The sequence below is a fragment of the Ahaetulla prasina genome, chromosome 2, assembly GCF_028640845.1.
Source record: "Ahaetulla prasina isolate Xishuangbanna chromosome 2, ASM2864084v1, whole genome shotgun sequence".
Lineage (NCBI taxonomy): Eukaryota > Metazoa > Chordata > Lepidosauria > Squamata > Colubridae > Ahaetulla > Ahaetulla prasina.
This window is the reverse complement of record NC_080540.1, coordinates 10940543-10966698: the sequence shown is the minus strand read 5'-3', so window position 1 is coordinate 10966698 and position 26156 is coordinate 10940543. Positions and strand designations below refer to the sequence as shown.

At 45.1% G+C, this 26156-nt stretch overlaps 1 protein-coding gene across 5 annotated transcripts in view; it reads right to left on the bottom strand.

The window, feature by feature from the left end:
- Positions 1–12: 12 nt before the first annotated feature.
- LOC131193472 (zinc finger protein 383-like) overlaps positions 13–26156 on the bottom strand; it is a 28577-nt gene continuing 2433 nt past the window's right edge. The window contains exons 2-9 of one of the 5 annotated variants that reach the window (XM_058173660.1): positions 26057–26141; positions 25742–25976; positions 24429–24542; positions 22215–22901; positions 18016–18657; positions 16139–16345; positions 11936–12103; positions 13–9295 (exon numbers count right to left, since the gene is read on the bottom strand). In XM_058173660.1, coding sequence (XP_058029643.1) covers positions 11958–12103; positions 16139–16345; positions 18016–18657; positions 22215–22901; positions 24429–24542; positions 25742–25745 — 1800 coding nt within the window. In that variant the 5' untranslated portion in view covers positions 25746–25976; positions 26057–26141 and the 3' untranslated portion in view covers positions 13–9295; positions 11936–11957. The remainder of the gene's footprint in view (positions 9296–11935; positions 12104–16138; positions 16346–18015; positions 18658–22214; positions 22902–24428; positions 24543–25741; positions 25977–26056; positions 26142–26156) is intronic. The other 4 variants (XM_058173658.1, XM_058173655.1, XM_058173657.1 and 1 more) reach the window with 4 other exon arrangements.

Genomic DNA, 26156 nt, shown 5'->3' with positions numbered 1-26156 from the left:
AACTTGCAGTAATTGCAAGCAGGTGTGTTAATAACAGACTGCATTAGCCTGTTGAGCCACCAGAGGTGAGTGGTGGCAGAGGGAGGAAGTTGGATTCCAGTAGCTCGGGCAGGTTAACTGCCTCAACCTGGTTTCACATTTTCCAGAACAGCAAATGGCTCATTTTAGCCTTTAAGTGGAAGAGGGGGGATTCTGGGGTTCCATGGAAAATGCCAGCATTTGAGGAAAAGGATGTTTGCCCAAGGAAACCACCCGAAGTGGTACATTCCTGAATTAGGCGCTCTTTATTGCAGGGGTCTCCAACCTTAGCAACTGTAAGACTTGTGGACTTCAGCTCCCAGAATGCCCCAGCCAGCCTTGGGAATTTTGGGAGTTGAAGTCCACAAGTCTTAAAGTTGCCAAGGTTGGAGACCCCTGCCCTAGTGCCCAAATTTTAGTCATGTGACCAGATGTTCTGTCCCCCTCGCCTCCGTCCGAGCGATGGCTTAATTAGCTGGCACTATCAGCTCTGGCAGCAAACTAGTGAGCGTCTGTCAAGTGACTCTTATCTCCCTTGAGGCCGATGAATCACCCAGAAACAAACAGTACTTCAACTCTAGTTAAGCAGTTGATTTGTCTGCTATGAAGAGGCATAGCAACCCTCGCTGGTTTTATATCCTGTGGGGTGTGGCTGCATGACTCAGCACTTCCTAGGCCTGCCCCACCTCTGCTTCTGTTGTTCCCACCTCTCCTGCCTATGAAATCTAGGGTCCAGCCAGGCCTGATTGCCATCAGCTGGGTCTGAAGGCGTGGCCTGGGGGGGGAAAGAGTCAGGGGACAGAGGCCTCGTTATCTCTTCCACCTGGCCTACCTCTGGCTCCTGGAGCTGAGCCAGGGAAGCTGGTGCTCCCGAGGTAAGTCCTGATGGCCCTTCCCCCTCACTTTCCAAGTCACTTTCTGGCAGGGGGCCCGGCTCGGGAGGGCGCTGACACAACACCAGAGCTGGTTGTAAGTCACATTTTTTCCCCCCAGGAATGTAATTTTAAACAGACGTTAAGCAAATGGTCCTAAGTTGAGGATAACCTGTAAGGCACTTTTAAGAAGTGAAGAAAGACCTCTGCCTTTATCTGCAATAAAATGTATTTCTTTGCCGGTGTATTTGAGTGGCAAGTGAGAAGACGCAAGAAAAGGCTATGACAGGGAGAAAGAATTGCTAGATTTGGGGAAAACCCTTCCTTCTACAGCTGGATAAAAATGCCAAAAGGGAGGCCTTATCGCTGTCTATGGGGATTCTCAACCATCCAGGTCCTGGTTTGTCCCAAAGCTGCTTTTCCAAAAGGTCACTGGCCCTTCTTGTTTATTTATTTCTCCCCCTTTGAAAGCTGAAGAAGCTTCTTGAATAAGAAACGAAACATTTTGAAGGGGGAAAAAAAACAACCAAGAAAATCCAGTTGCCTTTTGGAAAAGCACCTCTGGGACCTTATCACTTTTTTAAACCCTTGCACCAATGACCATTGCCTCACTTCTTTGGCACCAAAATGTGGAGAAGGAATTTGGAGCTGGAAAACTGCAGAACCGCTCAGCCTAGAAGAGATGGACCAACGGAGGGAAACTAATCATGGAGAGAAGCATTCTAGAACCAAGGAGAAACTTCTTAACAGTTGAGGACAATCAACCAGTGGAACCAGCTTTGCCTTCTGAAGTTGTGGGTGCTTCATCACTGGAGGTGTTTAAGAAGAGACTGGACAGACACTTGTCTGAATTGGCATAGGGTCTCCTGCTTGAGCAGGGGGCTGGACTAGAAGACCTCCAAGGTCCCTTCCAGCGATATTCTGATTGATTGCAGCGTCTGCACCAGGGGTGAAATCTACTTACCTTCCTTATCGGTTCGGAAGTGCACACGCCCCACCTGCGCACACTCGCTTCCCTCGTGCGCACATCACATACGCGCACAGACCTGTGCATGCGCAAAAAGTACACGTGCAGAATGCAAAAACACATTACTTCCTTAAATTAATTACTTCCATTAAAACCAGGAAGTAATAATACCTGGGTGGGTGGGCGGAGCTTTGCTCTGCCATCGCTACTGGATTGCCGAACCACTGGCCGGATCGTGTGATCCGACCCGAACCAGGAGCATTTCATCCCTGGTTTGGACAAAGTAAATGGATAGGAGAAAAGAACCCCTCATTTTTTTTGTCTATTCCCCGCCCTCCCAAAAAAAATCTGGAACAGATAGTCCCTTTAATAATTCCATTGTGGAAAAATATCTGCTAGCATTTTTTTAAAAAAAAGACTTGCGTCTGTTGTGTCTTGCCTGCTCTCACAGCAGCCGGGGCCTTCTTATCTGCTCCCAAACACGGAGGAATGTATGCCTCCCGGCCCCAGTCCTGGCTCCATGCCCAGACAAGCTGAAGAGAAGGGGGCACCTCCCGGTCCCAGCCCTGGCTCCATGCCCAAGCAGGCTGCAGAGGAGGGAGCACCCCCCGGCCCCAGCCCTGGCTCTATGCCCAGGCAAACGGAGCAGCTAGACCCCTCCCCCTCCTCCACAGCATGTGAGCCTGAGGAAAGTTTATTTCCAACAGCTGCTGATTGGAGTGACCCTCGCATCAGAAGACTGGATAGGCGGAGGAAACAGAAGGAAGGGAGGGGCAGGCCTTAATGAGTGCTGAGTCATGGAGCCACACCCCATGGCCTATATAAAGGATCTGCTTTCTGGCAGTCTCTGAGTCAGGCAAAGTCGAACTTATCTTGCTGAAGTCACTTTCTGGTCTCCTGCCTGCTCTGAGGACTTTGCTAGGACTTTGAGCAGAGCTGCAGAGGCAAGCCTGATTCGGATTTCCCTGACCCGGCCGTCAGCGGAGGAGTGGGACACGACAGCGTCCTTTAAAATTAGGGCAGAACAGAGATGTGCAATGAACAGTGAGCAAAAATAACAACAGTTGGAAGGGATCTTGGAGGTCTTCTAGTCCAACCCGCTGCTCAAGCAGGAGGCCCCATACCATTTCAGAAAAGCGGCTGTCCAGTCTCTTCTTACAAGCTCCAGTAATGGAGCATCCTCAATCTGGAGGCAAGGTGTTCCACCGAGTTAGTTCTAGGTTGAGTCTCTCCTTGATTAGTTTCCATCCATTGCTTCTTGTCCTGCCCTCAGGTGCTTTGGAGCAGGAGTCTCCAACCTTGGCAACTTTAAGTCTGGTGGACTTCAACTCCCAGAATTCCCCAGCCGGCTTTAAGCCTGGTGGACCTCAACTCCCAGAATTCCCCAGATGGCTTTAAGCTTGGCAGACTTCAACTCCCAGAATTCTCCAGCCAGCTTTAAGCCTGGTGGACTTGCTGGCTGTGGAATTCTGGGAGTTGAAGTCCTCCAGGCTTAAAGTGGCCAAGGTTGGAAACCTCTGCTTTGGAGAATAGGTTTGGTGACCTAAACTGGATGCAGTTTTTTAGGTCTTGCTAAGCAAGATGATTGGGTGTGGGGGGGGAAAACATTTTTTGGCTGCAGCTCAGTCCTAGCGAGCTGCTGAGTTTAATATCTGGGAGATTACTGCCCCCATCCCCACCCCTGGCATGTTTGTTGGGATGTGACTTGCTTGCTTCCATCCAATACACTGCAATCCCAATGTAAAAAGCTGATATGGTAGTAACAACACCCTTAGCTCTGTCTTCTCCCTGACATCCGTGCTTTTTATGCATAGGAATAAGTGTGTTTTAACAGATTTCCAGAGTTGGAAGGGACCTTATCTAGTCATTTAGTCCAACCCCCTGCTCAAGCAGGAGACCCTACACCATTTCTAACAAATGGTAGTCCATTCTTTTCTTGAAAGTCTCAAGTGATGAAGTTCTCACAACTTCTGAAGGCAACTTTTGTTCCATTGGTTGATTGTTCTCACTGTCAGAAAGTTCCTCCTCATTTTTAGGCTGAATCTCTCCTTGGTCATTTTCCATCCATTATTCCTGGTCTGGCCTTCGGGTGCTTTGGAAAACAGCTTGACCCCCTCCTCTCTGTGGCAGCCCCTCAAGTATTGGAAGACGGCTATCATGTCTCCCCTGGTCCTTCTCTTCACTAGACTAGCCATGCCCAGTTCCTGCAACTGTTCTTCATATGTTATGTTATGTTATGTTTTAGTCTTCAGTTCCCTTATCATCCTGGTTGCTCTCCTCTGCACTTTTTCTAGAATTTTGTCCTGTCAGTCCCTATCTGGAGCCTGAGCTGATTTAGGCCTCAAAGGCCTGGTTTTCTTGCCAACCCAAGGTACATCCTTCTGGAAGGATCCTAGATGAGACCCTGGCAGTCTAGCAGGGAATTGGCGCATGCTAATGACGTACAGTAGTGGCCAAACTTGTGGAAACCTTTTGGGAAAAGTGTATTTTTGAGGTTTTGATGGTTAATAACACCACTTTTTTTTTGGGAGTTTCAAGATAATCCTGTTCCACTGCTGGAATGGCCTGGGAATAGCCCAGACCTTAACCCAATTGATGGAGCCAACTAAAGAAACTTGTCAGTCAGAAACGACCCCACAATAAAACCCAGTTAATAAGAAGCAATCATTCAATCTTGGTTTCATATTATAATAGCTGCAGAACTAAAAGACTTGGTTCACTCCATGGGAAGAACCATAATAAGGTTTGTAAGGCCATAATTCATGCTAAAGGTTACCCAATTAAGTATTAACTGACGTGATCATTTTTGTATATCACGTTTTTTCTACGTATTTCACTTTTCTTCTTTATACTGTAACTGATATTCTAATAGCAAATCCTTCATAAAGGTTATTGCATTACATTCTTGATTAAATTATCTTTCCATTAATATATAATTTTATGGTACTACTCCAAGAAAAAAGTGGTGTCATAAGCTAGTTTTAGAAAATACACTTTTCCCAAAAGGTTTCCACAATTTTGGCCACTACTGTGTTTGAATTATTTTCTGCAGAGGGTCATTTCCCCAAATCTCCTCCCTTCTGCAAGAGACACTCAGAAGCTGACTGGCTGGGGAATTCTGGGAGTTGCAGTCCATACATCTTAAATTTGCTGGGATTGAAAAATCTCAGCTTCTGAGTGTCGCAGACTTTCTCCATGAAAATAGGAAACAGTTCTCTTCAGAGGCAAAAAGTTCAAAAGCCAGGCTCCTCAGGCCAAAACATCCTTTCACGCCTCCGAGCAGTCTAAGGAAAAGGAGCTTCTGAGGTGTCATCATCTCTTTAGCAAGATCCAGCCAAAAGAACATAGTTTACCTGATCTTATTATTTTCCTCCTTCACTCAGACCAACCCTATATAGGGTTGTAAGAGTGCAGAGAAGGGCAGCAAAGATGATTAGGGGACTGGAGGCTAAAACATATGAAGAACGGTTGCAGGAACTCAGTATGCCTAGTTCAGGGGTTAGCAACCTGCACCTCTGGAGCCACATGTGGCTCTTTCACCCTTCTGCTGCGGCTCCTTGTCACTCAAAATATCACAGCCGCCAATGTGAGACACTTGCTGGCACACGATTTATTGAGCTTTTCAACCCCCCGGTAGGCCAACCATGTCTAAATCCAAGAAAAGAAAAGTTTCAGAAGAAAACAGAACATTTAATTCAACAACGTATGCTAGCTCAAGAAACAGGCATGGGAAGGGTTTTGTGGCTCCTGGTGTTTTCTTTTCCATGGGAAACAGGTCCAAATGGCTCTTTGAGTGTTTAAGGTTGCAGACCCCTGGTCTAGTTTAATGAAAAGAAGGACAAGGGGTAACATGATAGCAGTGTTCCAATATCTTGGGAGCTGCCTCAAAGAAGAGGGTGTCAAACTATTCTCCAAAGCACCTGAGGGCAGGACAAGAAGCAATGGGTGGAAACTAATCAAGGAGAGAAGCAACCTAGAACTAAGGAGAAATTTCCTGACAGTTAGAACAATTAATAAGTGAACCAACTTGCCTGCAGAAGTTGCGAGTGCTCCAACACCGAAAGTTTTTAAGATGTTGGATAACCATTTGTCTGAAGTGGTATAGGGTTTCCTGCCTAAGCAGGGGGTTGGACTAGAAGACCTTCAAGATCCCTTCCAACTCTTGTTATTCCAAATTTTAAATCTGTAAACCCTTTGTTCTTGATTTCATTTTGATCTTTTAAGGCATGGAAAAGAGTTTTGGCTGTTTAAAAATAGGTAGAAGCAGACTTGTGATGCTAATCATAATAGTAATTAAAATGCCACTGAACTCTTTATAGCACAAGAACTGAGATTAGAATGGTAAAACGATTGGGCTGTTAATCCTTAAATGAAGAGTTTAAGTTTTAGTCAAACTTAAGGGCCTCTGGTGGCTCAACAGACTAAGCAGTCTGTTATTAACACAGCTGCTTGCACTTACTGCAAGTTCAAGTCCCACCAGGCCCAAGGTTGACTCAGCCTTCCATCCTTTATAAGGTAGGTAAAATGAGGACCCAGATTGTTGGGGGCAAAAAAGTTGACTTTGTATATAGTATACAAATGGATGAAGACTATTGCTTAACACAATGTAAGCCGCCCTGAGTCTTCGGAGAAGGGCGGGATATAAATAATAATAATAATAATAATAATAATAATAATAATAATAATAATAATAATAATAATAATAATAATAATAATAATAATAATAATAATAATAATAAAAAACAACTTTCAAGGTCTATTCCCTACCATCTAAAAAGGCAGCAGTTAAATGGGCTTGTTAGATCACTCCTTCATTTTAAATATTGCCAAAGTTTCTTAAAATTAATGTGCACGTACGTATGTATACCGCCCCCCATTACAGAACTGCCAACCGATCAATACACAAAAACATTATCCTTCATTGCAACTTTCACTCAGTTATATTAATCCATGCTAGCTTTTTCCAATGGGGGAAAAAAAATCAATTGCACTTTGTCTGCTATTGCAAAGTAACTCAAGCCCCAGTGCTCACGTTTCATTTATTCTCGTCTTGACATAGTAAATTCAAAAAGGCAAGATGTTTCATTTCTGCAATCGCTTCTTTTAAATGCAACCTCCCCACCCTCACTTCCACTGAGCATGTGGAAGTCCTGGAACCGATATTTTGTAGAAAAATATCTACAAATACAGGAGGCTGCAGGACCCTGGCTGAATGTCCAAGCTCAGAAGCTAAGCAGGGCAGAGTCTTGTTAATATTTGGACAGGAGGCCACCAGGAAAGCCAAAGCTGAAGGTTGGGAAAGACCCCGGGGGAAAAAAAAAGGCAACTGCAAACTCTTTCTGCATTTCGTCAAGAAAAATGCAGAGTCCGTAGAAGTCAAACCCGATTCCCAAGGTCACTTTATACTTTTCAATGCAGGATCATTCTCATTTCTATCTCAAATTGGAGAACGATTATAAAAGAAATGCACAGGAAGAAATTTCCAAGGGGAAGAGGTTGCCAAACAAGGGATTTTGACTGTGTGAAATGTGAGAATAAAACTCCATAGGCAAGGAAGAAAAACAGAGCGACTGTTCAAAAACGGGAGGGGGGAAGGGAGTGGAAGCCATAGGGGTCGGAATAGCTGCTGACTTTTAAACCTCACAATCAAGATCTTTATAGTCAAGTGACATTCTGCACTAACAGCTGGATTCTGGTTATGCTAGACAAATGTTAACTACTTGCATTTTTTTTTGCAAATGTTTCCTTCCTTCCTTCCTTCATTTCCTCCCTCCCTCCCTCTCCCCATTTAGACAGCTCTCTGCCCAACAATGTTCATCTTCTCACAGCTTATTATTTTCTTTATGGCTTAAAGCTGGGGTGTCTAACTTCGGTAACTCTTAAGACTTGTGGACTTCAATTCCAGGCAAGAATCAGGAATTCTGGGAGTTGAAGTCCACAGGTCTTACAGTTGCCGAGATTGGCCACCACTGGCTTAAAGGCTAGGAAACCAATCTAATCCGTTTTTCAGCATGTGCAAATTTAGCCCTTGGCACATCTGTTTACTCAAAACAGCACAAATGCATCCTTAACCTTAAAAACCTTGCTCTCAATGACAGCTTAATAGCTGACCTCTCTTGCAATTTACTCTTTTAATTTTTTTTTTAACCTCTGGTCAGAAATATATCATTGTATCCCGGGTTATAAAACGAATGGCGCAGTGCAGAGGTGGGTTTCATCAGGTTCTGACCAGTTCTGGAGAACCGGTAGCAAAAATTTTGAGTAGTTCGGAGAACCTGTAGTAAAAATTCTGACTGGCCCCGCCCTCATCTATTCTCTGCCTCCCGAGTCCTAGCTGATCAGGAGGAAATGGGGATTTTGCAGTATCCTTCCCCTGGATTGGGGAGGGAATGGAGATTTTACAGTATTCTTCCCCTGCCACGCCCACCAAGCCACATCCACAGAACTGGTAGTAAAAAAATTTGAAACCCACCACTGGTGCAGTGGCCTAGAGGTGGAGCTGTCCCCTCACAATCAGGAGGCTGCGAGTTTGATCCTAGGTAGTGGCAGATCTCTCGCTCTCTGGGCACAATGAATAAATATCTGCTGCGAACTCTGCATTGGCGACAGGAAGGGCATCCGGCCAGTAAACACTCAGCTCCATTCAGTTGCCCCAACTCCACCCCGATGCAAGGGATTACGGGGTCATTAAAAGACAAAAAAAAATTAATAATCCCTGGTTATAAAACATGCTCTTGAATTACTCAATTTAAAAAAAGAGAGATCAACATAGAATTCAAAACATGAATATATTAGTTAAGGACACCTTGTGAATGGGACACGAAAAGCAAAAATCATATTCTCCACATTCCTCTTTTTCTCATGATCGTATTGTTTTTATATTTGTCAGGGAGCGAAGGCGAATGTTAAGTACATTAACTGCTACCAGGCCAAAATTAGGGCACTGTTGGCATGTTTTGTGTTCTTGGCTACTTCGTGTGTCAGAAGCTGGGAAACAGAAATGATTACATCGGGGGAATGCAAGAGACCTGAACAAAAAATTTAGAATCTCGTAGTTTCCTTATGCTGAAAAATATGGAGTTTCTGTACGCTGCTTGGTCTTTCTGACAATAATAAAATTATATTATTTTATCCGGTTAAAGGCAACCCCTCTGCCCTCAGAGCTGTACAAACTGGATGAGTAAGTGACCCTTAATACTGGAGGAGAAAGAAAAACACTGGTGGATTTTTTTTGAGTTTGTTTTTAAAAACGTTGCCTGAGGCCTTGGGACTGTAAGACCCCCTTTTTTTCTTTTTCTTTTTCCCCTCCTGGATAAAAAAGTTTTGCGTTGGGTGCTGTCGTCTTTTCAGCTGCTGGGCTGATCGTGCATTCCTATCGTCATCTTCTCCAAAGGCAAAATCAGGAACTGGAGGACAGAATGATCTCATCTGAAGTTGTCTGTAGGAAAAAAGAAAAGACAGGTAATCGTCAACTTATGACCATAACAGAGCCTGCCCATCATGATTGAAAGTTGATGGTAAAAAAATAAAAAATAAAAAATAGATGATCTATGTGACTGACCGATTTTATGGCTTTGTGGCAGTAGTTGTTAAGTGAATATTTCAATGGTTCATTATGGACCAGTTTTGCCAAAAACCAGAAGTACCGTACTTTTTGGAGTATAAGACGCATTCTCCCCGCCCCCCCCAAAAAGGGGGTGGAAATGTTGGTGCGTCTTATACACCGAATACAGCCATTTTTGGCCTCCAGAAACCACGCCCTGCGCATCCCGTTTTTGCCAAAAACAGGCCCTTTTTTTTGCAAAAAAAAAGCAGAGGGTTTGGGGGGCCTGCAAAGTATTCCTGGGGGCTGGGGAGGGCAAAAGCTCAACGCGTGGGGGTTTGGGAGGCCAAAACTGGGCCCATTTTTGCAAAAATAGGACACACAGAAGGTTTGGGAGGGTCGAAATCTCGGTGTGTCTTAAACTCCGGTGCGTCCTAGACTCCAAAAAATACAGATAAATATCCATTTCAAGTGTAATAGCACTTAGACTTATATACTGCTCCATAGTGTTTTACAGCCCTCTCTGAGTGGTTTATAGAGTCAGCCTATTGCCCCTCCCACAACAATCCGGGTCCTCATTTTACCGATCTCGGAAAGACGGAAGGCTGAGTTAACCTTGAGACTATAAGAATCGAACTGCTGGCAGTGGGCAGAGTTAGCCTGCAAAACCGCATTCTAACCACCATGGCTCCCTGAGCTGTCACAAAATGTGGTCACATGACTGCAAGATGTTGCAAGTCTACGTAAATGCAGGCTGATTGCTGAGTTCCACAGTTATGTAGAATTGACCTGTTCTTTCTTGGGCACATCTGTGCATTTTATGGCCCTCTCTGGGCCACCTCTGGCTCTTTGGCTGTCCCTGTCTGGCCTGTGTGGATTGCTTTTTTATTTCAAAAGCGACTTTTAAAAAAAAAATTACGTATGTGTATCCATGCATATGTACGCATCTTCACAGCGCTATTGGTTTGGCCCTCCACAATAGTCCCAGTTTCTCATATGGACTCTTAGGAAAATTAATTGCCCACCCCGGCTCTCAACCTCATTGCTACATTTCAGCACAGGCTTATCTTGACTTTGGACTTGCCCAGACTAAAGTATAACCATCAATCCCAAAGGTGGGTTTTTTTCAAGAGGCAATTGGACTTTCTGGGTTTTTTTTAAAGACGTTTCACTTCTCATCAAAAGAAGCTTCTTCCTGGGTGAGAATTGCTGACTACAGGGACCATTAGCACTACTCAGGTGACCCTGAGGACACAGATAAAGCTCCAAGTGCTACAACCACCCTCTAAAAGGATGCAGATGACCAGCTGTCTGCAAAGAAGATAAATTCCCCACCATCCAGTCAGAGTTGAAGAAGCTTCTTGGATGAGAAGCGAAAAACGTCTTCAAAGAAAAAAACCCGGAAAGTACAATTGCCTCTTGAAAAAAGCACCTTTGGGACAACCATGACCTGGATCACTGAGAATCTCCACAGAGATAAACCTACGTGTTTCCATCTTTATTTGTATGAAGGATGAGTTCCCGCCAGCGTTTTAAAAAGCTATGGCCCAAACAGAGCTTTTCAACGCACCTTGCAAATATAGGACTTTGCAACGCAAGAGACAAAACAGCTTAGTAGATCCCAAAACCATGTCTTTCTCCCTTTCCAGCTCGTAAAAAACCCCCGCAAAACTTCCCAGAATCTCTTGGGATGGTTTCTATGATATCCAGGTTAAGCTAACTTGTTTAACCTTGATAAAAGGAGCTGCTGATTCAGTTCTACAGAGGAATTATTGAGTCTGTCATTTGCACCTCTATAACTATCTGGTTCGGTTCTGCAACCCAACAAGAAAGACACAGACTTCAGAGGATAATTAGAACTGCAGAAAAAATAATTGCTACCAACCTGCCTTCCATTGAGGACCTGTATACTGCACGAATCAAGAAGAGGGCCGTGAAAATATTTACAGATCCCTCACATCCAGGACATAAACTGTTTCAACTCCTACCCTCAAAACGACGCTATAGACCACTGCACACCAGAACAACTAGACACAAGAACAGTTTTTTCCCGAAGGCCATCACTCTGCTAAACAAATAATTCCCTCAACACTGTCAAACTATTTACTAAGTCTGCACTACTATTAATCTTCTCATCGTTCTCATCACCCATCTCCTTCCACTTACGACTGTATGACTGTAATTTTGTTGCTGGCAATCCTTATGATTTATATTGATATACTGACCATCAATTGTGTTGTAAATGTTGTACCTTGATGAACGTATCTTTTCTTTTATGTACACTGAGAGCATATGCACCAAGACAAATTCCTTGTGCGTCCAATCACACTTGGCCAATAAAAAATTCTATTCTATTCTATTCTATTTAACCTGGATATCCATTTGGTTGCCAGAATTCCCCAGCCAGCTAGGCCATTCATGAGCATTCTGAGAATTAAATGCTTTCCAGGTGGAAGCTGCCATCTTGGAGAAAAAAGCCACAAAGCCTAATAGGATGATTTGGGTTTTTAAGTGAAGTCCATTGATCCTACTAACCGGATTCAGTCCATTTTTTCCCTCAAGCATTTCTGCTTTTAAAAACTACCCCGGGCTGTAGGGAACCATCTCTGTCAGAGCTGTGTGGTAACACATCACCGTCTTCTCCTATCACAAGGTCACTCTGTGGTTTATTTTCTGCCAGGCCTTCGGCCGTCATGTTGTCACCTAGTAAGAAAAAACATTCAGATGTTCAAACCTCTTGAATGGATGGATAGTCTCAACTAAGAACTGATTGTCCATTACAGGTAGTCCTCGGCTTACGACCACAATTGAGCCCAAAATTTATGTTACTAAGTGAGAAATGTGTTAAGCGAGTTTTGCCCCATTTTGCAACTTTTCTTGCGACAGTTGTTAAGTGAGTCACTGCGGTTGTTAAATTAGGAACCCGGTTGTTAAGGGAACCTGGCTTCCCCATTGACTTTGCTTTGTCAGAAGGTGGCAAAAAGGTGATCACGTGACCCCGGGACACTGCAACGGTCATAAGTGTGAACCCGGTTGCCAAGCATCTGAATTTTGAACGTGTGATCATGGGGACGCTGCAAAGGTCGTAACTGTGAAAATCGGTCATACTGTAAGTCAGGGGTTTCCAACCTTGGCCACTTTAAGCGAGGTGGACTTCAACTCCCAGCCATCTAGCACCTCGTCTCAGGAAGGGTCACCCCTTAGAACAGGGGTCTCCAACCTTGGCCACTTTAAGCCTGGCGGACTTCAACTCCCAGAATTCCCCAGCCAGCAAAGCTGGCTGGGGGATTCTGGGAGTTGAAGTCCGCCAGACTTAAAGTGGCCAAGGTTGGAGACCCCTGCTGTAAGTCATAGTTTTCAGTGCCATTGTAACTTTGAACAGTCACTAAATGAACTGTTGTAAGTCGGGGACTGAGTTTCTCCCATCGTTTCTGCTCGACTCACCAAATGTAGCAGAGGCCAAGCAATGGGCCCTCTCTATTATGTGATGTCATCCTGTAGACTAGGGGTGTCACACTGGATTTCTTCGAGGGACGGATCAGCATTGCAGCTCTCCTCCGCAGACCAGCCAGGGGTGGGGTGGGGAAGGAGATGGGATGGACGCTCCCTGCAGCACCCTGCTGGCCAAAATGGGGTGTGGGGGAGCCTCACGTGCCCCCTCCCCATATCCCGTTTTGGCCTGGATGGCCTCCTGCAGCACTTTGCCAGCCAAAATGGGGCACGGGGTGCCTAACTATTTCCAGGCTGGTCCTGCAGACCAGATTTAAGCACCCCACGGCAGAGGTAGGATTCAGCAGGTTCTGACCGGTTCTGGAGAACCGGCAGCGGAAATTTTGAGTAGTTCAGAGAACCGGTAAATACCACCTCTGACTGGCCCCACTCCCATCTATTCTCTGCCTCCCGTGTCCCAGCTGATCGCGAGGAAATGGGGATTTTGCAGTATCCTTCCCCTGCCACGCCCAAGCCACGCCCACCAAGCCATGCCACGCCACACCCACCAAGCCACGCCCACAGAAACCGTAGTAAAAAAAAATGAATTTCCCCACTGATATGTATCCACCTTCACAGACCTATTGATTAATCGGTGGAACAACTTGCCTGCAGAAGTTGTAAATGCTCCAACACTGGAAATTTTTAAGAAAATGTTGGATAACCATCTATCTGAGATGGTGTAGGGTTTCCTGCCTGGGCAGGGGGTTGGACTAGAAGGCCTCCAAGGTCCCTTCCAACTCTGATATTATTATTATTATTATTATTTGGCCCTCCACAATAGTCCCAGTTTCTCATATGGACTCTTAGGAAAATTAATTGCCCACCCTGGCTCTCTACCGCATTGCTACATTTCAGCACAGGCTTATCTTGACCTTGGGCTTGCCCAGACTAAAGTAGAGCCATCTATCCCAAAAGTGGTTTTTTTTTCAATCGGACTTTCTGGTTTTTCTTTAAAGACGTTTCGCTTCTCATCAAAAGAAGCTTCTTCTTGGGTGAAAATTACAGACTACAGGGACCATTTGCACTACTCAGGTGACCCTGAGGGCACAGCTAAAGCTCCAAGTGCTACAACCACCCTCTAAAAGGATGCTGTTGACCAGCTGTCTGCAAGGAAGATAAATCCTTCCATTGTGGGGGAGGGAATGGCAATTTTACAGTATCCTTCCCCTGCCACGCCCACCAAGCCACACCCACAGAACTGGTAGTAAAAAAATTTGAATTCCACCACTGCCCCACGGGCCGGATTCGGCCTCGCGGGCCTTGAGTTTGACACCCCTGCTGTAGAGCCTTCTGTGGAAGCACCTGGCAGAAAAATGTCTCCACCCAAATGGTCCCTACCCTATAGATCTTTTCTAAAACTCTGTTGACCAGCCTTGTTGCTGGTGTGGGCTATTTAATGCGCGGAAAATGTGATTTAGCTGGGCTACTAGCTTACAGATAATCCTCGAATTACAACCATTCCTTTAGTGACCGTTCAAACAACACGGAAAAAAGTGACTTATGAACATTGTTCACATTTATGACCGTTGCAGCATCCCTGCGGTCACGCGATCAAAATTCGGGTGCTTGGCAACGGACTCATATTTATGACAAGCAATGGGGGAGCCAGATTCCACTTAACGACCATGTTGCTAACGAAATAATTCACTCCACAACTGCGGCAAGAAAGGTCGTAAAACGGGGCAAAGCTCACCGAATAACTGACTCGCTTAGCAGCTGGAATTTTGGACTCGATCGTGGTCATTAAGTCAAGGACTACCTGTCGTTATCTTTTTGGCAGCTACGTACCTCTTCATTTCAACTTGCCATTAGAGTAATGTGGGGGGGAGGTGTCGCTTTTGAATGGGTTAGATCAGGGGTGTAAAAACTCTATTTAATTGAGGGCTGCATCAGGGTTGTTTGACCGGGGGTGTGTGTGTGTGGATGGCGGGGCATGGCCAGAGTTGGTGTGGCCAGCTTGACATCACTTGTGTTAGGGGTGTCTGCCAGTGAAAACCGGCTCCCGAGCTCCATTTTTGGCTGCGATGGCCCCCTGCAGCCCCCTGCCAGAAAAAATGAAGCTTGGGGGGGTGGGGTTCTGTGTGTGTCCCCACCCCACCCCCGGGTTCCATTTTTACTGGCAGAGGGCTGCAGGAGGCTGTTGTGGCCAAAAACATAGCCTGGGAGGGCCACACATGGCCTTGTTGCTGGTATCCTTATGATTTATATTGACTGTTTCCTAATATGATTTGATTGCTTATTTGTAGCCTATGACTATCATTAAGTGTTGTACCTTATGATTCTTGACAAATGTATCTTGTCTTTTTATGTACACTGAGAGCATATGCACCACTATTCTATTCTATTCTATTCTATTCTATTCTATTCTATTCTATTCTATTCTATTCTATTCTATTCTATAATTCTATTCTATTCTATTCTATTCTATTCTATAATCTATTCTGTTCTATAATCTATTCTATTCTATAATTCTATTCTATTCTATTCTATAATTCTATTCTATTCTATTCTATTCTACTTTATAATTCTATTCTATTTTATTTTATTCTATAATTCTATTCTATTCTATAATATATTCTATTCTATAATTCTATTCTATTCTATTCTATAGTTCTATTCTATTCTATAATCTATTCTATAATGTTATTCTATTCTATTCTATTCTATTCTATTCTATTCTATTCTATTCTATTCTATTCTATTCTATTCTATTCTATTCTATTCTACTCTACTCTACTCTTCCCGAGCTCTGTTTTCACTGGCAGAAGCACCACAGGTCAGTCCTTCGCTGTTTCCAGGGTGGCCCCATGGGCCAGGTCTAAGTATCCCATGGGTCGATCCAGCCCGCAGGCCTTGATTTTTAACGCCCCTGGGTTAGATGGAGAAACAAAACTTCTATAATTCTGCTGAAGGCCAATGGGAACCTGGAATCTGTTCAAGGGCATCACAACACGTGTAGATTTGAAGCAGACGGTTCCCATAATCAAGAGAAATTATTTGCATGGACTATGTGAGAGGTTGTGGGGTTTGGCTTAGAAAAGTACCGTTTTGTCTTGACATTACCTCACTGAATATTCAATAAACAGTAAGATTTCTGAAATGGATCCTGGATTTTTATTTGGATTCTCGACCTGGATGTTGACCCTTCCCTCTGGAGATTCCCTTCCCATCCTAAAGGGAAGCAGTCCAGATTCCAGGCTCAGTTAAGATCCATCTGTTGGTTGGAAGGATAAAAGAACAACTTACAAGCATCTTTGGGCCCTGCCCTATTGTAAGGGGGAGCAGGGCCGGTGGGAGATTTGTGGCCTTCAGATTCTCCCTCAGATAGGATCCGAGAGGGTTCAATTTGTCCCTTGCCTCGACTCCGACTCTCTCGGTTTTTCCTTTCCTCCGAGCGCTGGAGCCACCACGGCTCTCGTTGGGAGATTAAATCTGGGGTGGATGTTAAATATTCTGGTGAGGAGAGAAAACAGAATTAAAACAAACGAAGCAAGAAGAAAAGTGCTTTGAAGACACAGAGGGAGAAAATGGCGCAATGGCTGCTGCTCAGATTTCCATCAGATCGAATGGCCTGAAATCCTCTTTTTCGTCTCCCTTCCTTCAATTTTCCAGTTTCCTCCACACGGTTTTATTATTCTGTCCTTGCAAGACACTCACAAAGTTCATTTGTGGGTTTGGCAGGGGAGAAAGATTCTTCCATGATTGCATCGGTCACGCTCGGTCACTGGGATAAATGATTTTATTATTTGTGCATTGTTTATCGTGCTGCGTTTGATATCCTCCAGATGTTTTGGACCAAAAAATGGTTGCACATTTTGGATACTCTTTAAATTCAGACGTTGGACAGACAACGGGATGAAGAATGGTGCAGATGAAAATCAAACCCTTGAACCTTTATAATCTGAATCTTATAATTGTCTGCGCCCCCCGAGCCGGGCACCCTGCCAGAAAGTGACTTGGAAAGTGAGGGGGAAGGGCCATCAGGACTTACCTCGGGAGCACTGGCTTCCCTGGCTCAGCTCCAGGAGCCAGAGGCAGCCCAGGTGGAGAAGATAATGAGGACCATCCCCTGACTCTTTCCCCTCCCAGGCTACACCTACAGACCCAGCTGATGGCAATCAGGCCTGGCTGGACCCTAGGTTTCGTAGGCAGGAGAGGCGGGAACCAGGGGTGGGGCAGGCCTAGGAAGTGCTGAGTCATAGAGACACACCCCACAGGATATAAAAGCAACAAGGGCTGCTATGCCTTTTCGTAGCAGGCAGATCAACTGCTTGACTAGAGCTGAAGTACTGTTTGTTGACTCATCGGCATTGAGGGAGATAACAGAGGCACTTGGCAGATGCTGGCTAGTTTGCTGCCAGAGCTGATAGTGCCGGCTAATTAAGCCATCGCTCGGACGGAGGCGAGGGGGACAGAACACCTTACAGTCTTTGGTTAATGTTTCAGCAAGGTTTTCCTAAGAACACAGAACAAGCTTACGATTCATATATGGGCTCTTTTTAAACTAATATTCAAGTAAACAATGGTAAAGTACAAAAGTGTATAAGACAAACAATCAAGCAGAAAACAATACCCTAATCAAGGAAGTACCAAGCAGAAAACAAATACTGGTAGGGCAAGCTACTGTAAATAAACTAAACCCCATACTCCCTGGCACTGATGATGCTATCCAGTCAGGTGATGAAATATCTGCCAGCAAACAACCAAGCTCAGAGAAACACTCCACAGCACATAAGTTTCCTCTGTAGCTCCTAGAGGAGGGGTGTCAAACTCAAGGCCCGGGGCCCGGATCCAGCCGGTGGGGTACTTAGATCTGACCCGCAGGGCCACCCTAGAAACAGCAAAGGACTGGCCCGCGGTGCCTCTGCCAGTGAAAATGGAGTTCGGGACGGCCGTGTGTGGCCCTCCCAGGCTCCGTTTTCAGCTGTGATGGCCCCCTGCCGTCCTCAGTGAAAACGGAGCTCGGGGGGTGTCGGTGGTGCTCCGTTTTCACTCCGATTTCGCCTGCAGGCCAGTCCTTTGATATTTCCAGGCTGGCCCTGTGAGCCAGATTTAAACACTCCACTGGCCAGATCCAGCCTGCAGGCCTTGAGTTTGACATTCCTGGACTAACACCTGCTTACCTGGTTGGTTCTCCTCCTGATGCCCTGGGAAGGAAGAGCTGTCATAAAGGCTGTCCCTGCTGTCGAAGTATCTGTAGGTGTTCTCTCCCAGGTGGACCCTCTGGTGCTTGGTCAGGTAGGGCCTCCAGCGGAAGCTCTCCCCGCACTGGAGGCACTTGTACGGCTTCTCCCCAGTGTGGATCCTCAGGTGCTCCGTCAGGGTGGAGCGCCGGTTGAAGCTCCGCCCACACCTGGGGCACTCGTAGGGCTTCTCGCCTGTGTGGATGCGCAGGTGGGCGTTCAGGTGCGTGCTCTGGAAGAACCGCTTCCCGCAGGCCAGGCACTCGAAAGGCTTCTCCCCCGTGTGGGTCCGGCGGTGCTTCACCAACTCGAATTTATACTGGAAGGCTTTCCCGCAGTCGTGGCACACGTGCCTCTTCTCAACCTGAACGATCTTGATTTGGCTGATGTCGGTGACGTCGTTCCCGCCGGGGAGTGGCTCCGATTCAGTCTTTATGGGCCACCTGAGCGGCTGCGCACCTGAGCCTTGCCTGAGCCCACAGATCTCAGAGCTGGGCTTCACCCTACTGCACGGTTTCGACAAGACAGAGGCAGTACGCAGGGACTCGGCTTCTGGGACGCCACTCTCAATGGCGTCACCTGCTGGAGGAGAGGGGAAGAGCAAAGCGGAGACAGCAGCTGATTTAAATGCATTTATATCACAAGGTTTCTATTCCTACCCGAAAAAGGGTTTTACTTTTCCTTTAACTCTTTCCGTGTATCTAGAGATATATATTTTACTTATTTTGATTGGTTTTCTTTTGTTTTTATATTTCCATTTTATTTTTTTTTATTCAAAAAGTTTTACAAAAAAATCCCCCTTTCCCCAACCCCTCCTTCACTAATACCTCCCTCCCCCCTGACTTCCCGGAACAAGCACAAGCTATAGTTAAAAATAAACAAACATATGCTAAGAAAATTTTTCCCCCAAAACTATTATACCAATTTTCCCCTCTAGCTCTGACTTCCTCCTAACATAACCAAAATCCTTCAGAAAATTTTAAAAATTTTTTTTTAAAAAATTAACAATTAACAGTAATAAAATATATAAATCAATAGAACAAATTAATCCTAAAGTATTTAAAACCAACTAAAACATAAAAATCCAATCCAATTCAAAAAATATCTCCCTTATAGCTTCTATAACCATATAATTTCCCCCCCGGGTCTTTCTTACATAAGATCTTTTGAGAATATTCTATTTAAAATTCAGTGCAACACATTATAAAATTTCAATACAGAAAATTACAATATCTATTCAACTTTAGTCCTTCCTCATCAAAATCCAGTATAGATCCAAATATCTAATCTTTTATGATAGATATAAAACATATAATCAACCCATTTCTTCCAGATCTTCCTCACAAATTGTCTTTCCGGGACACTAATATTTTTGTCTATTAATATTTCAAAAAAACCTTCTTTCAAGGATAATACTTTTGTCTCTTGCCATTTTTTTTGATGCATTAATCTCTGTCTTTCCTTCATTACTCCTTTTGAAAGTTTATTTTATTTTTTAAATTTAATTTAATTATATTTTATTTATCTTATTTATTTATATTTATATTTTGTTTTATTGTATTTATTTTTATTCTATTTTATTTTTTATTTTATTATATTTATTATTTTATTTTATTTTATTATTTTATTATTTTATTATTTTATTATTTTATTTTATTCACACATACAAATACTGAATGGCACAACCCAGTAGCTGGCATTGTACACTGTGAGCTTATGCACCGGAGACAAATTCCTTGCGTATCCAATCATATTTGGCCAATAAAGAATTCCATTGTGTACAGGAACATCTGCGCAGTGCATAGGCGCTAGATCCTCCCAAGTCCAGATGGGAGATTCTACAGAAGGTCATGGAGAATAACAGCGCCAAGATCCTGTGGGACTTCCAGATCCAGATGGACAAGCAGATACAAGCCAATCAACCCGTCACCGGGGTAGTAGACAAGGAACAGAAGACAGAGATGGCAATAGATGTAATGGTGTCCAGGGACAGCAACGTCAGGGTGAAGGAGCATGAGAGGTTGTACCAGGGCCTGAAGGAGGAACTAGAGAGGATGTGGAAAGTAAAGGCCAAGGTGGTCTCAGTAGTGGCAGGAGCAATTGGGACAGTGACTCCTAAACTGGGAGAGCAGATCCCAGAATAACATCAGAGCCATCTGTCCAGAAGAGGGCAGTGTTGGGACAAACAGTTGGGATAACAGGAAAACAAACCCATCAGGAGAAGATTCTGCATTAAATGCATCTGCATTTAAAAGACACAGGTCACTCTTTTCAAGTCAGCAAAGTCCACATTTTGGACAGAGAGGACCGCTGGTTTTAAAGAGAGATCAAAGAGTCCATCTGTGTCAAAATTGAACAGCCCTGTCTCAACAGAGGGGGAGGGATACGACATCATCCATCTCCAGTCTATAACAACAGTCCTTTCAAAAGTTCCAAGAAGGCTCCACACCCATTTGCACCCCTGAGGACACCTCCAAGTGGCCTCAACGATTCTCTAAAAAGATGCAAATGTCCAGCTGTCTGCAAGGAAGATAAATTCTTCCCTTCCCCACCATCCAGTCAGAGCTGAAGAAGCTTCTTGGATGAGAAGCGAAACGTCTTCAAAGAAAAAAAACAGAAAGTCCAGTTGCCTCTTGAAAAACAGCACCTTTGGGACAACCATGACCTGGATGACTGAGAATCTCCATACTGTAGATCCTTAGTTCTAGGTTGCTTCTCTCCTTGATTAGTTCCAGTGTTGGGAGCATTCACAACAGGGGTGAAATGTAAAATTTGTTATTACCGGTTCTGTGGGCGAGGCTTGGTGGGGGGTTAATGTGACTGGGTGGGTGTGGCCAACTTTTTTTTTTTTTTACTTTTAAAAGCATTTTTTCTACAACCTCTTCGGCTGAAGAAAAAATGCTTTTAAAAGCCTCTGATGATCAGGCAACTCAGCTGGGATCGCCAGAGGAGCCTTTTAAAAGCATTTTTTCTTTGGCCAAAAAAATGCTTTTAAAATAAATTTAAAAAAAAAGCCTCTGATGATTGTGCGACTCAGCTGGGATCATCAGAGGCTTTTAAAAGTATTTTTTTTAAAAGAAAAAATGCTTTTAAAAGGTTTTGACGATCCCAGCTGAGCCGTGCGATCATCAAAGGCTTTTTTTTTAACTTTTAAAACCATTTTTTCACCTGAAGAAAAAATGCTTTTAAAAGTAAAAAAAACACCTCTCATGATCGCGCGGCTCAGCTGGGCTTGGGGGGTGGGGGCACAGGGATTTTTGCTACCGGTTCTCCGAATCACCCGCCACTATCGCTACTGGATCAGGTGATCCAGTCCAAACCGGGAGCATTTCACCCCGATTCACAACTGCTGGAGGCAATTTGTTCTACTGATTAATTGTTCTAACTGTCAGGAAATTTCTCCTTAGTTCTAAGTTGCTTCTCTCCTTGATTAGTTTCCACTCATTGCTTCTTGTCCTGCCCTCAGGTGCTTTGGAGAATAGCTTGAACTCAGTGGTGAAATCCCTTTTTTTTTTATTACCATTCTGTGGGTGTGACTTGGTGGGCATGGCTTGGTGAGCGTGGCAGGGGAAGGATACTGCAAAATCTCCATTCCCACCCTACTCTGGGGCCAGCCAGAGGTGGTATTTGCCAGTTTTGCTCAAAATTCCTGCTACCGGTTCTCCAGAACCTGCTGGATTTCACCCCTGCCTTGACTCCCTCTGAGCAGCCCCTGAGAAAGGTCTAATAATCTACCTATTGCTTTCAAATTGTGGTGCTGGAGAAGGCTCTTGAGAGCCCCTTGGACTGCAAGGAGATCAAATCAATCCATTCTAAAGGAAATCAATCCTGAATGTTGCTTAGGAGGACAGATAATGAAGCTGAAGCTCAAATGCTTTGGCCGACTAACGGGGAAGAGAGGACTCACTGAAAAAAACCCTGATGTTGGGAAAGACGGAAGGCACAAGGAGAAACGGACAGCAGAGGATGAGATGGTTAGATAGTGTCATCAACACAATGAACATGAATTTGGGCAGGAGACTGCGGAAGGCAGGGTGGCTGGCAAGCTATGGTCCATGGGGTTGCGAAGAACAGCATCCAATTTAGTGACTGAACAACAACAAGAAATCTAGAAAAGCAGAGAATAAAATCAGACTTGCCCGCTAGTCTTCCCAGAGGCTCCGGGAGGGACGAGACATCAAAGATGGCTTCTCTGTTGTTGAGGCCTCTGTAGGCAGCGTTGCCCAGGTGAATCCTCTGGTGCTTGGTCAGGTAGGGCCTCCAGCGGAAGCTCTCCCCGCACTGGAGGCACTTGTACGGCTTCTCCCCGGTGTGGATCCTCAGGTGCTCCGTCAAGGTGGAGCGCCGGTTGAAGCTCCGCCCACACCTGGGGCACTCGTAGGGCTTCTCGCCCGTGTGGATGCGCCGGTGGGCACTTAGGTGGGAGCTTTGGATGAAGCGCTTGCCGCAGGCCAGGCACTCGTAGGGCTTCTCCCCCGTGTGAGTCCGCCAGTGCAGCAAGAATTCCGACTTGCAGTGAAACCAGCGGTCGCATTCCGGGCACATGAGCTTCTTCCGGCCCACGTGGAACATGGAGCGCTTGGAATTGGCTGCCCTTATGTGCCTGGATGGCTCCCGCCAGATGTGCCCGGCCTGGAGTTCCCACTGTCTCTGCAGGCCGCACCGGGCCTCTGACCCTAAGGAAGGGTTCTCTGGGGGTGCCCTCAGCAAAGCCCACGGGGGATCTTCCGGATCCAAGATTTCAGGTTCTGCGATCTCTTCCTTGATGTCCCTCATGAATACCTCGCTTGCTGGCATGGTGGGAGAAGTCAAAGCAAAGTTGTTTCCTGAGAAAAAGAAAGGGGATGAGCTAAGGGACAAGTAGGGGAAAATGTTTTCACTCCGATTCCCAAATCTAGAGTAACTGGGCTCAATAGTGTGTAGTTTTGGGGTACCGTCTCTGAATTAAAATACACAGAGGCCTTTGATCATATAGTCTTGGCTGCCATGTTGTTATTTTTTTTCCTTCCACACCTACACGCTTTTGTGGACATCCCTGAACAAATTATAAAGGAGGCTAGAGAGACGACAGTCAGATCTGAGGGGTCCTTGGTGCTCTCTGACCTTGGTTGTTTTCTTGCAGATGTTTCAGTACCCAAACTAGGCAACAACATCCGTGCTAGTAGGGAGCGGGGTTTGCTCAGTGGTGAAATCCTCAGCTGATTGCCACCGGTTCGCTGCCCATGCATGCGCAGTGTGAGCCAAACGCATGCTTCGCACAGAAAAAGGAGGCTTAACAAGGTAAGTAGAACAGGGAGGTGGGGGGGAAACAGCTGTGCCGCGTGATTTAGATTCACTAGAAAGCAGGATTTCCTGCTTTCTAGCGCAGGGGTCCCCAACCTTGGCAACTTTAAGCCTGGTGGACTTCAACTCCCAGAATCCCCCAGCCAGCTTTGGGATCCCTGATCCCTGATCTAGCGAATATACATCGCGTGTGGAAATACCGGTTTGGATGAACAAGTAGCTTTTTTTTTTACAACCGGTTCGCCTGAACCAGTACGAACCGCTAGCATTTCACCCCTGGGTTTGCTCTGTTTATTTTCTAGTGGCTTCCCCTGTCAGTGTTGGTGGGGGTGGCCTTGGAAGTTCTTTGGTTGGGCTGTTTACTGTTAGCTTGTTTGGAAGTTCCTTGATTGGGGTAGTGTTTACTTCTTGATTGTTGGTCTGAAGTTTTGGTTCCTTTCCCCCCCCCCCCGTTGATTATCTCTTCTGCACAGTTTGTAGATGTTGTTTATGTCTATGTGTCTATTGAGTGCCAATTTGTCAGAGTGCCAAAATTCCAGGAATAGTCCAGAGTTTTTGGAACTTGGTTTGTTCTAGGATGATTTCAACAGTTTCCCATACAAAACTATGATTAAGTCTGTCCGTATGTTGTGAAATGAAAGAGTTTTCATCATGTCTTCTAACTACTAGTCGATGTTGATAGATACACTCATGGATGAATTCCTGAAAGGCTGGCACTCTGACAAATTGGCCATCGACAGACACACAGACATAAACGATATCTACATATGGTGCAAATGAAACCATCAACGACGGACCAAATTGGAGACAAGGAACCAATCAGGAACCAGTTTTCTTGGACCTCTGTGATATGGACCAATCAGAGACCAGCAGGCCAGCTTCATATTCAAATAGCCTAGTCAGCTCAGTTCAGTTGTGTACGGGCTGCCAAGTGGCACATCACAAAGCAGCTCGCTTGATCTCCAAAGATGTCCGCCACAGCTGTGGGTGGAACATCAGTACAACAGAAGATTAGACTGTGGCCATTTAGCCCCAAAGCTCATCGCTGCTTCGCTCTCTTTTTCTCTCACCTTCATATAGGTTGAGGGGGATTTTTTTCTCCTCTGAAGCTGCCTGGGCAGGGACCCATGGCTCTTCTCCTCGTTCCAGACGACAGATCAACTCAGGCTTGGGGATTGCAACAGCTGCATTGCATGCACAAAACACACAAGCGTACACAAAAGAGGGAGAAAACGACGACATTGGTTAAATGCCTGGCAGCCACAATACATTTCAGACAAGTGGCAATCTCTTTTTAAAAACCTCCTGGGATGAAGCACCCACAACTTCTGGTGGCAAGCTGTTCCACTGGTTAATTGTCCTCACTGTTAGGAAGTTTCTCTTTAATTTCAAGTTGCTTCTCTCCATGATTAGTTTCCATCCATTGGTTTTTGTCTTGCTTTCTGGTGCTTTGGAAAATAAATTCTCCAAAGCACCTTATTCTCCAAATCACCTGAGGAGAGGACAAGAAGCAATGGGTGGAAACCAATCAAGGAGAGAAGCAACTTAGAACTAAGGAGGAATTTCCTGACAGTTAGAACAATTAATCTAGTGGAAAAAACTTGCCTCCAGAAGTTGTGAATTTTCCAACACTGGAAGTTTTTAAGAAGAGATTGGATAACCATTGTCTGAAGTGGTGTAGGGTTCACTGCTTAAGCAGGGGTTGGATTAGAAGACCTCCAAGGTCCCTTCCAACTCTTGTTATTCTATTTTTCTTAAAAAATTGACCCTCTCCTCTTTGAGGCAGCCCCTCAAATACTGGAATACTGCTATCATATCCCCCCAGTCCTTCTTTTCTCTAGATTAGCCATACCCAGTCTCCTGCAACTGTTTTTTGTATGTTTTAGTCTCCAGGCCTTTCATCATTTTAGTTGCTCTTTTCTGCACTTTTTCCAAAATCTCAACATCTTTTTTCTAATGTAGTGACCAAATATTGCAGTATTCCAGGTGTGGACTTACTAAGGCTTTGTAAAGTGGTAGTGAGCGACTTAAGTCAAGACTACCTATAAAAGTACAGGTGGCAGGGAGATCGCTTTACACCAGAAGTGGGTTTCAGCAGGTTCTGACCAGTTCTGGAGAACTGGTAGCGGAAATTTTGAGAAGTTCGGAGAATCGGTAAATACCTCCTCTGACTGGCCCCGCCCCCATCTATTCTCTGCCTCCCAAGTCCCAGCTGATCAGGAGGAAATGGGGATTTTGCAGTAACCTTCCCCTGGAGTGGGGAAGGAATGGAGGTTTTATAGTATCCTTCCCCTGCCATGCCCACTAAGTCACGCCCACCAAGCCATGCCACGCCCACCAAGCCACACCCACAGAACCGGTAGTAAAAAAATTTGAAACTCACCCATTATTTACACCCATCATTTTACTTCAGTTCCCATTTGCACCCCACTAAGTAAAGTGGTGGTGGGGGAAATGGAATATTTACCCAGTGAAGCCACAGCCTCATAGTTTTCTTGCATGACATCCCAGTACAGGTCTCTCTGCTCTGCGTCCAGGAGCGCCCACTCTACCTCTGAAAAGTACACAGCTACCTCTTCAAATGAGAACGGCGGTGCCTGCAAGGAAGACAGAAAAGTCTGGGACGATGGGTTTCCCTTGAGGAGGACTTCATTTTATTAAGTGCGACAGATTTCGGTTCCCCCAACCCCTCTGCTACCTGAAAAGGTTCTGTGGCCACCATCTCTGTTCCTCCCGTAGGAGGGAAGGTTCCAAAGACAAATACACACATCATTTTGCCAAATCTGTCAGGGAGAAAA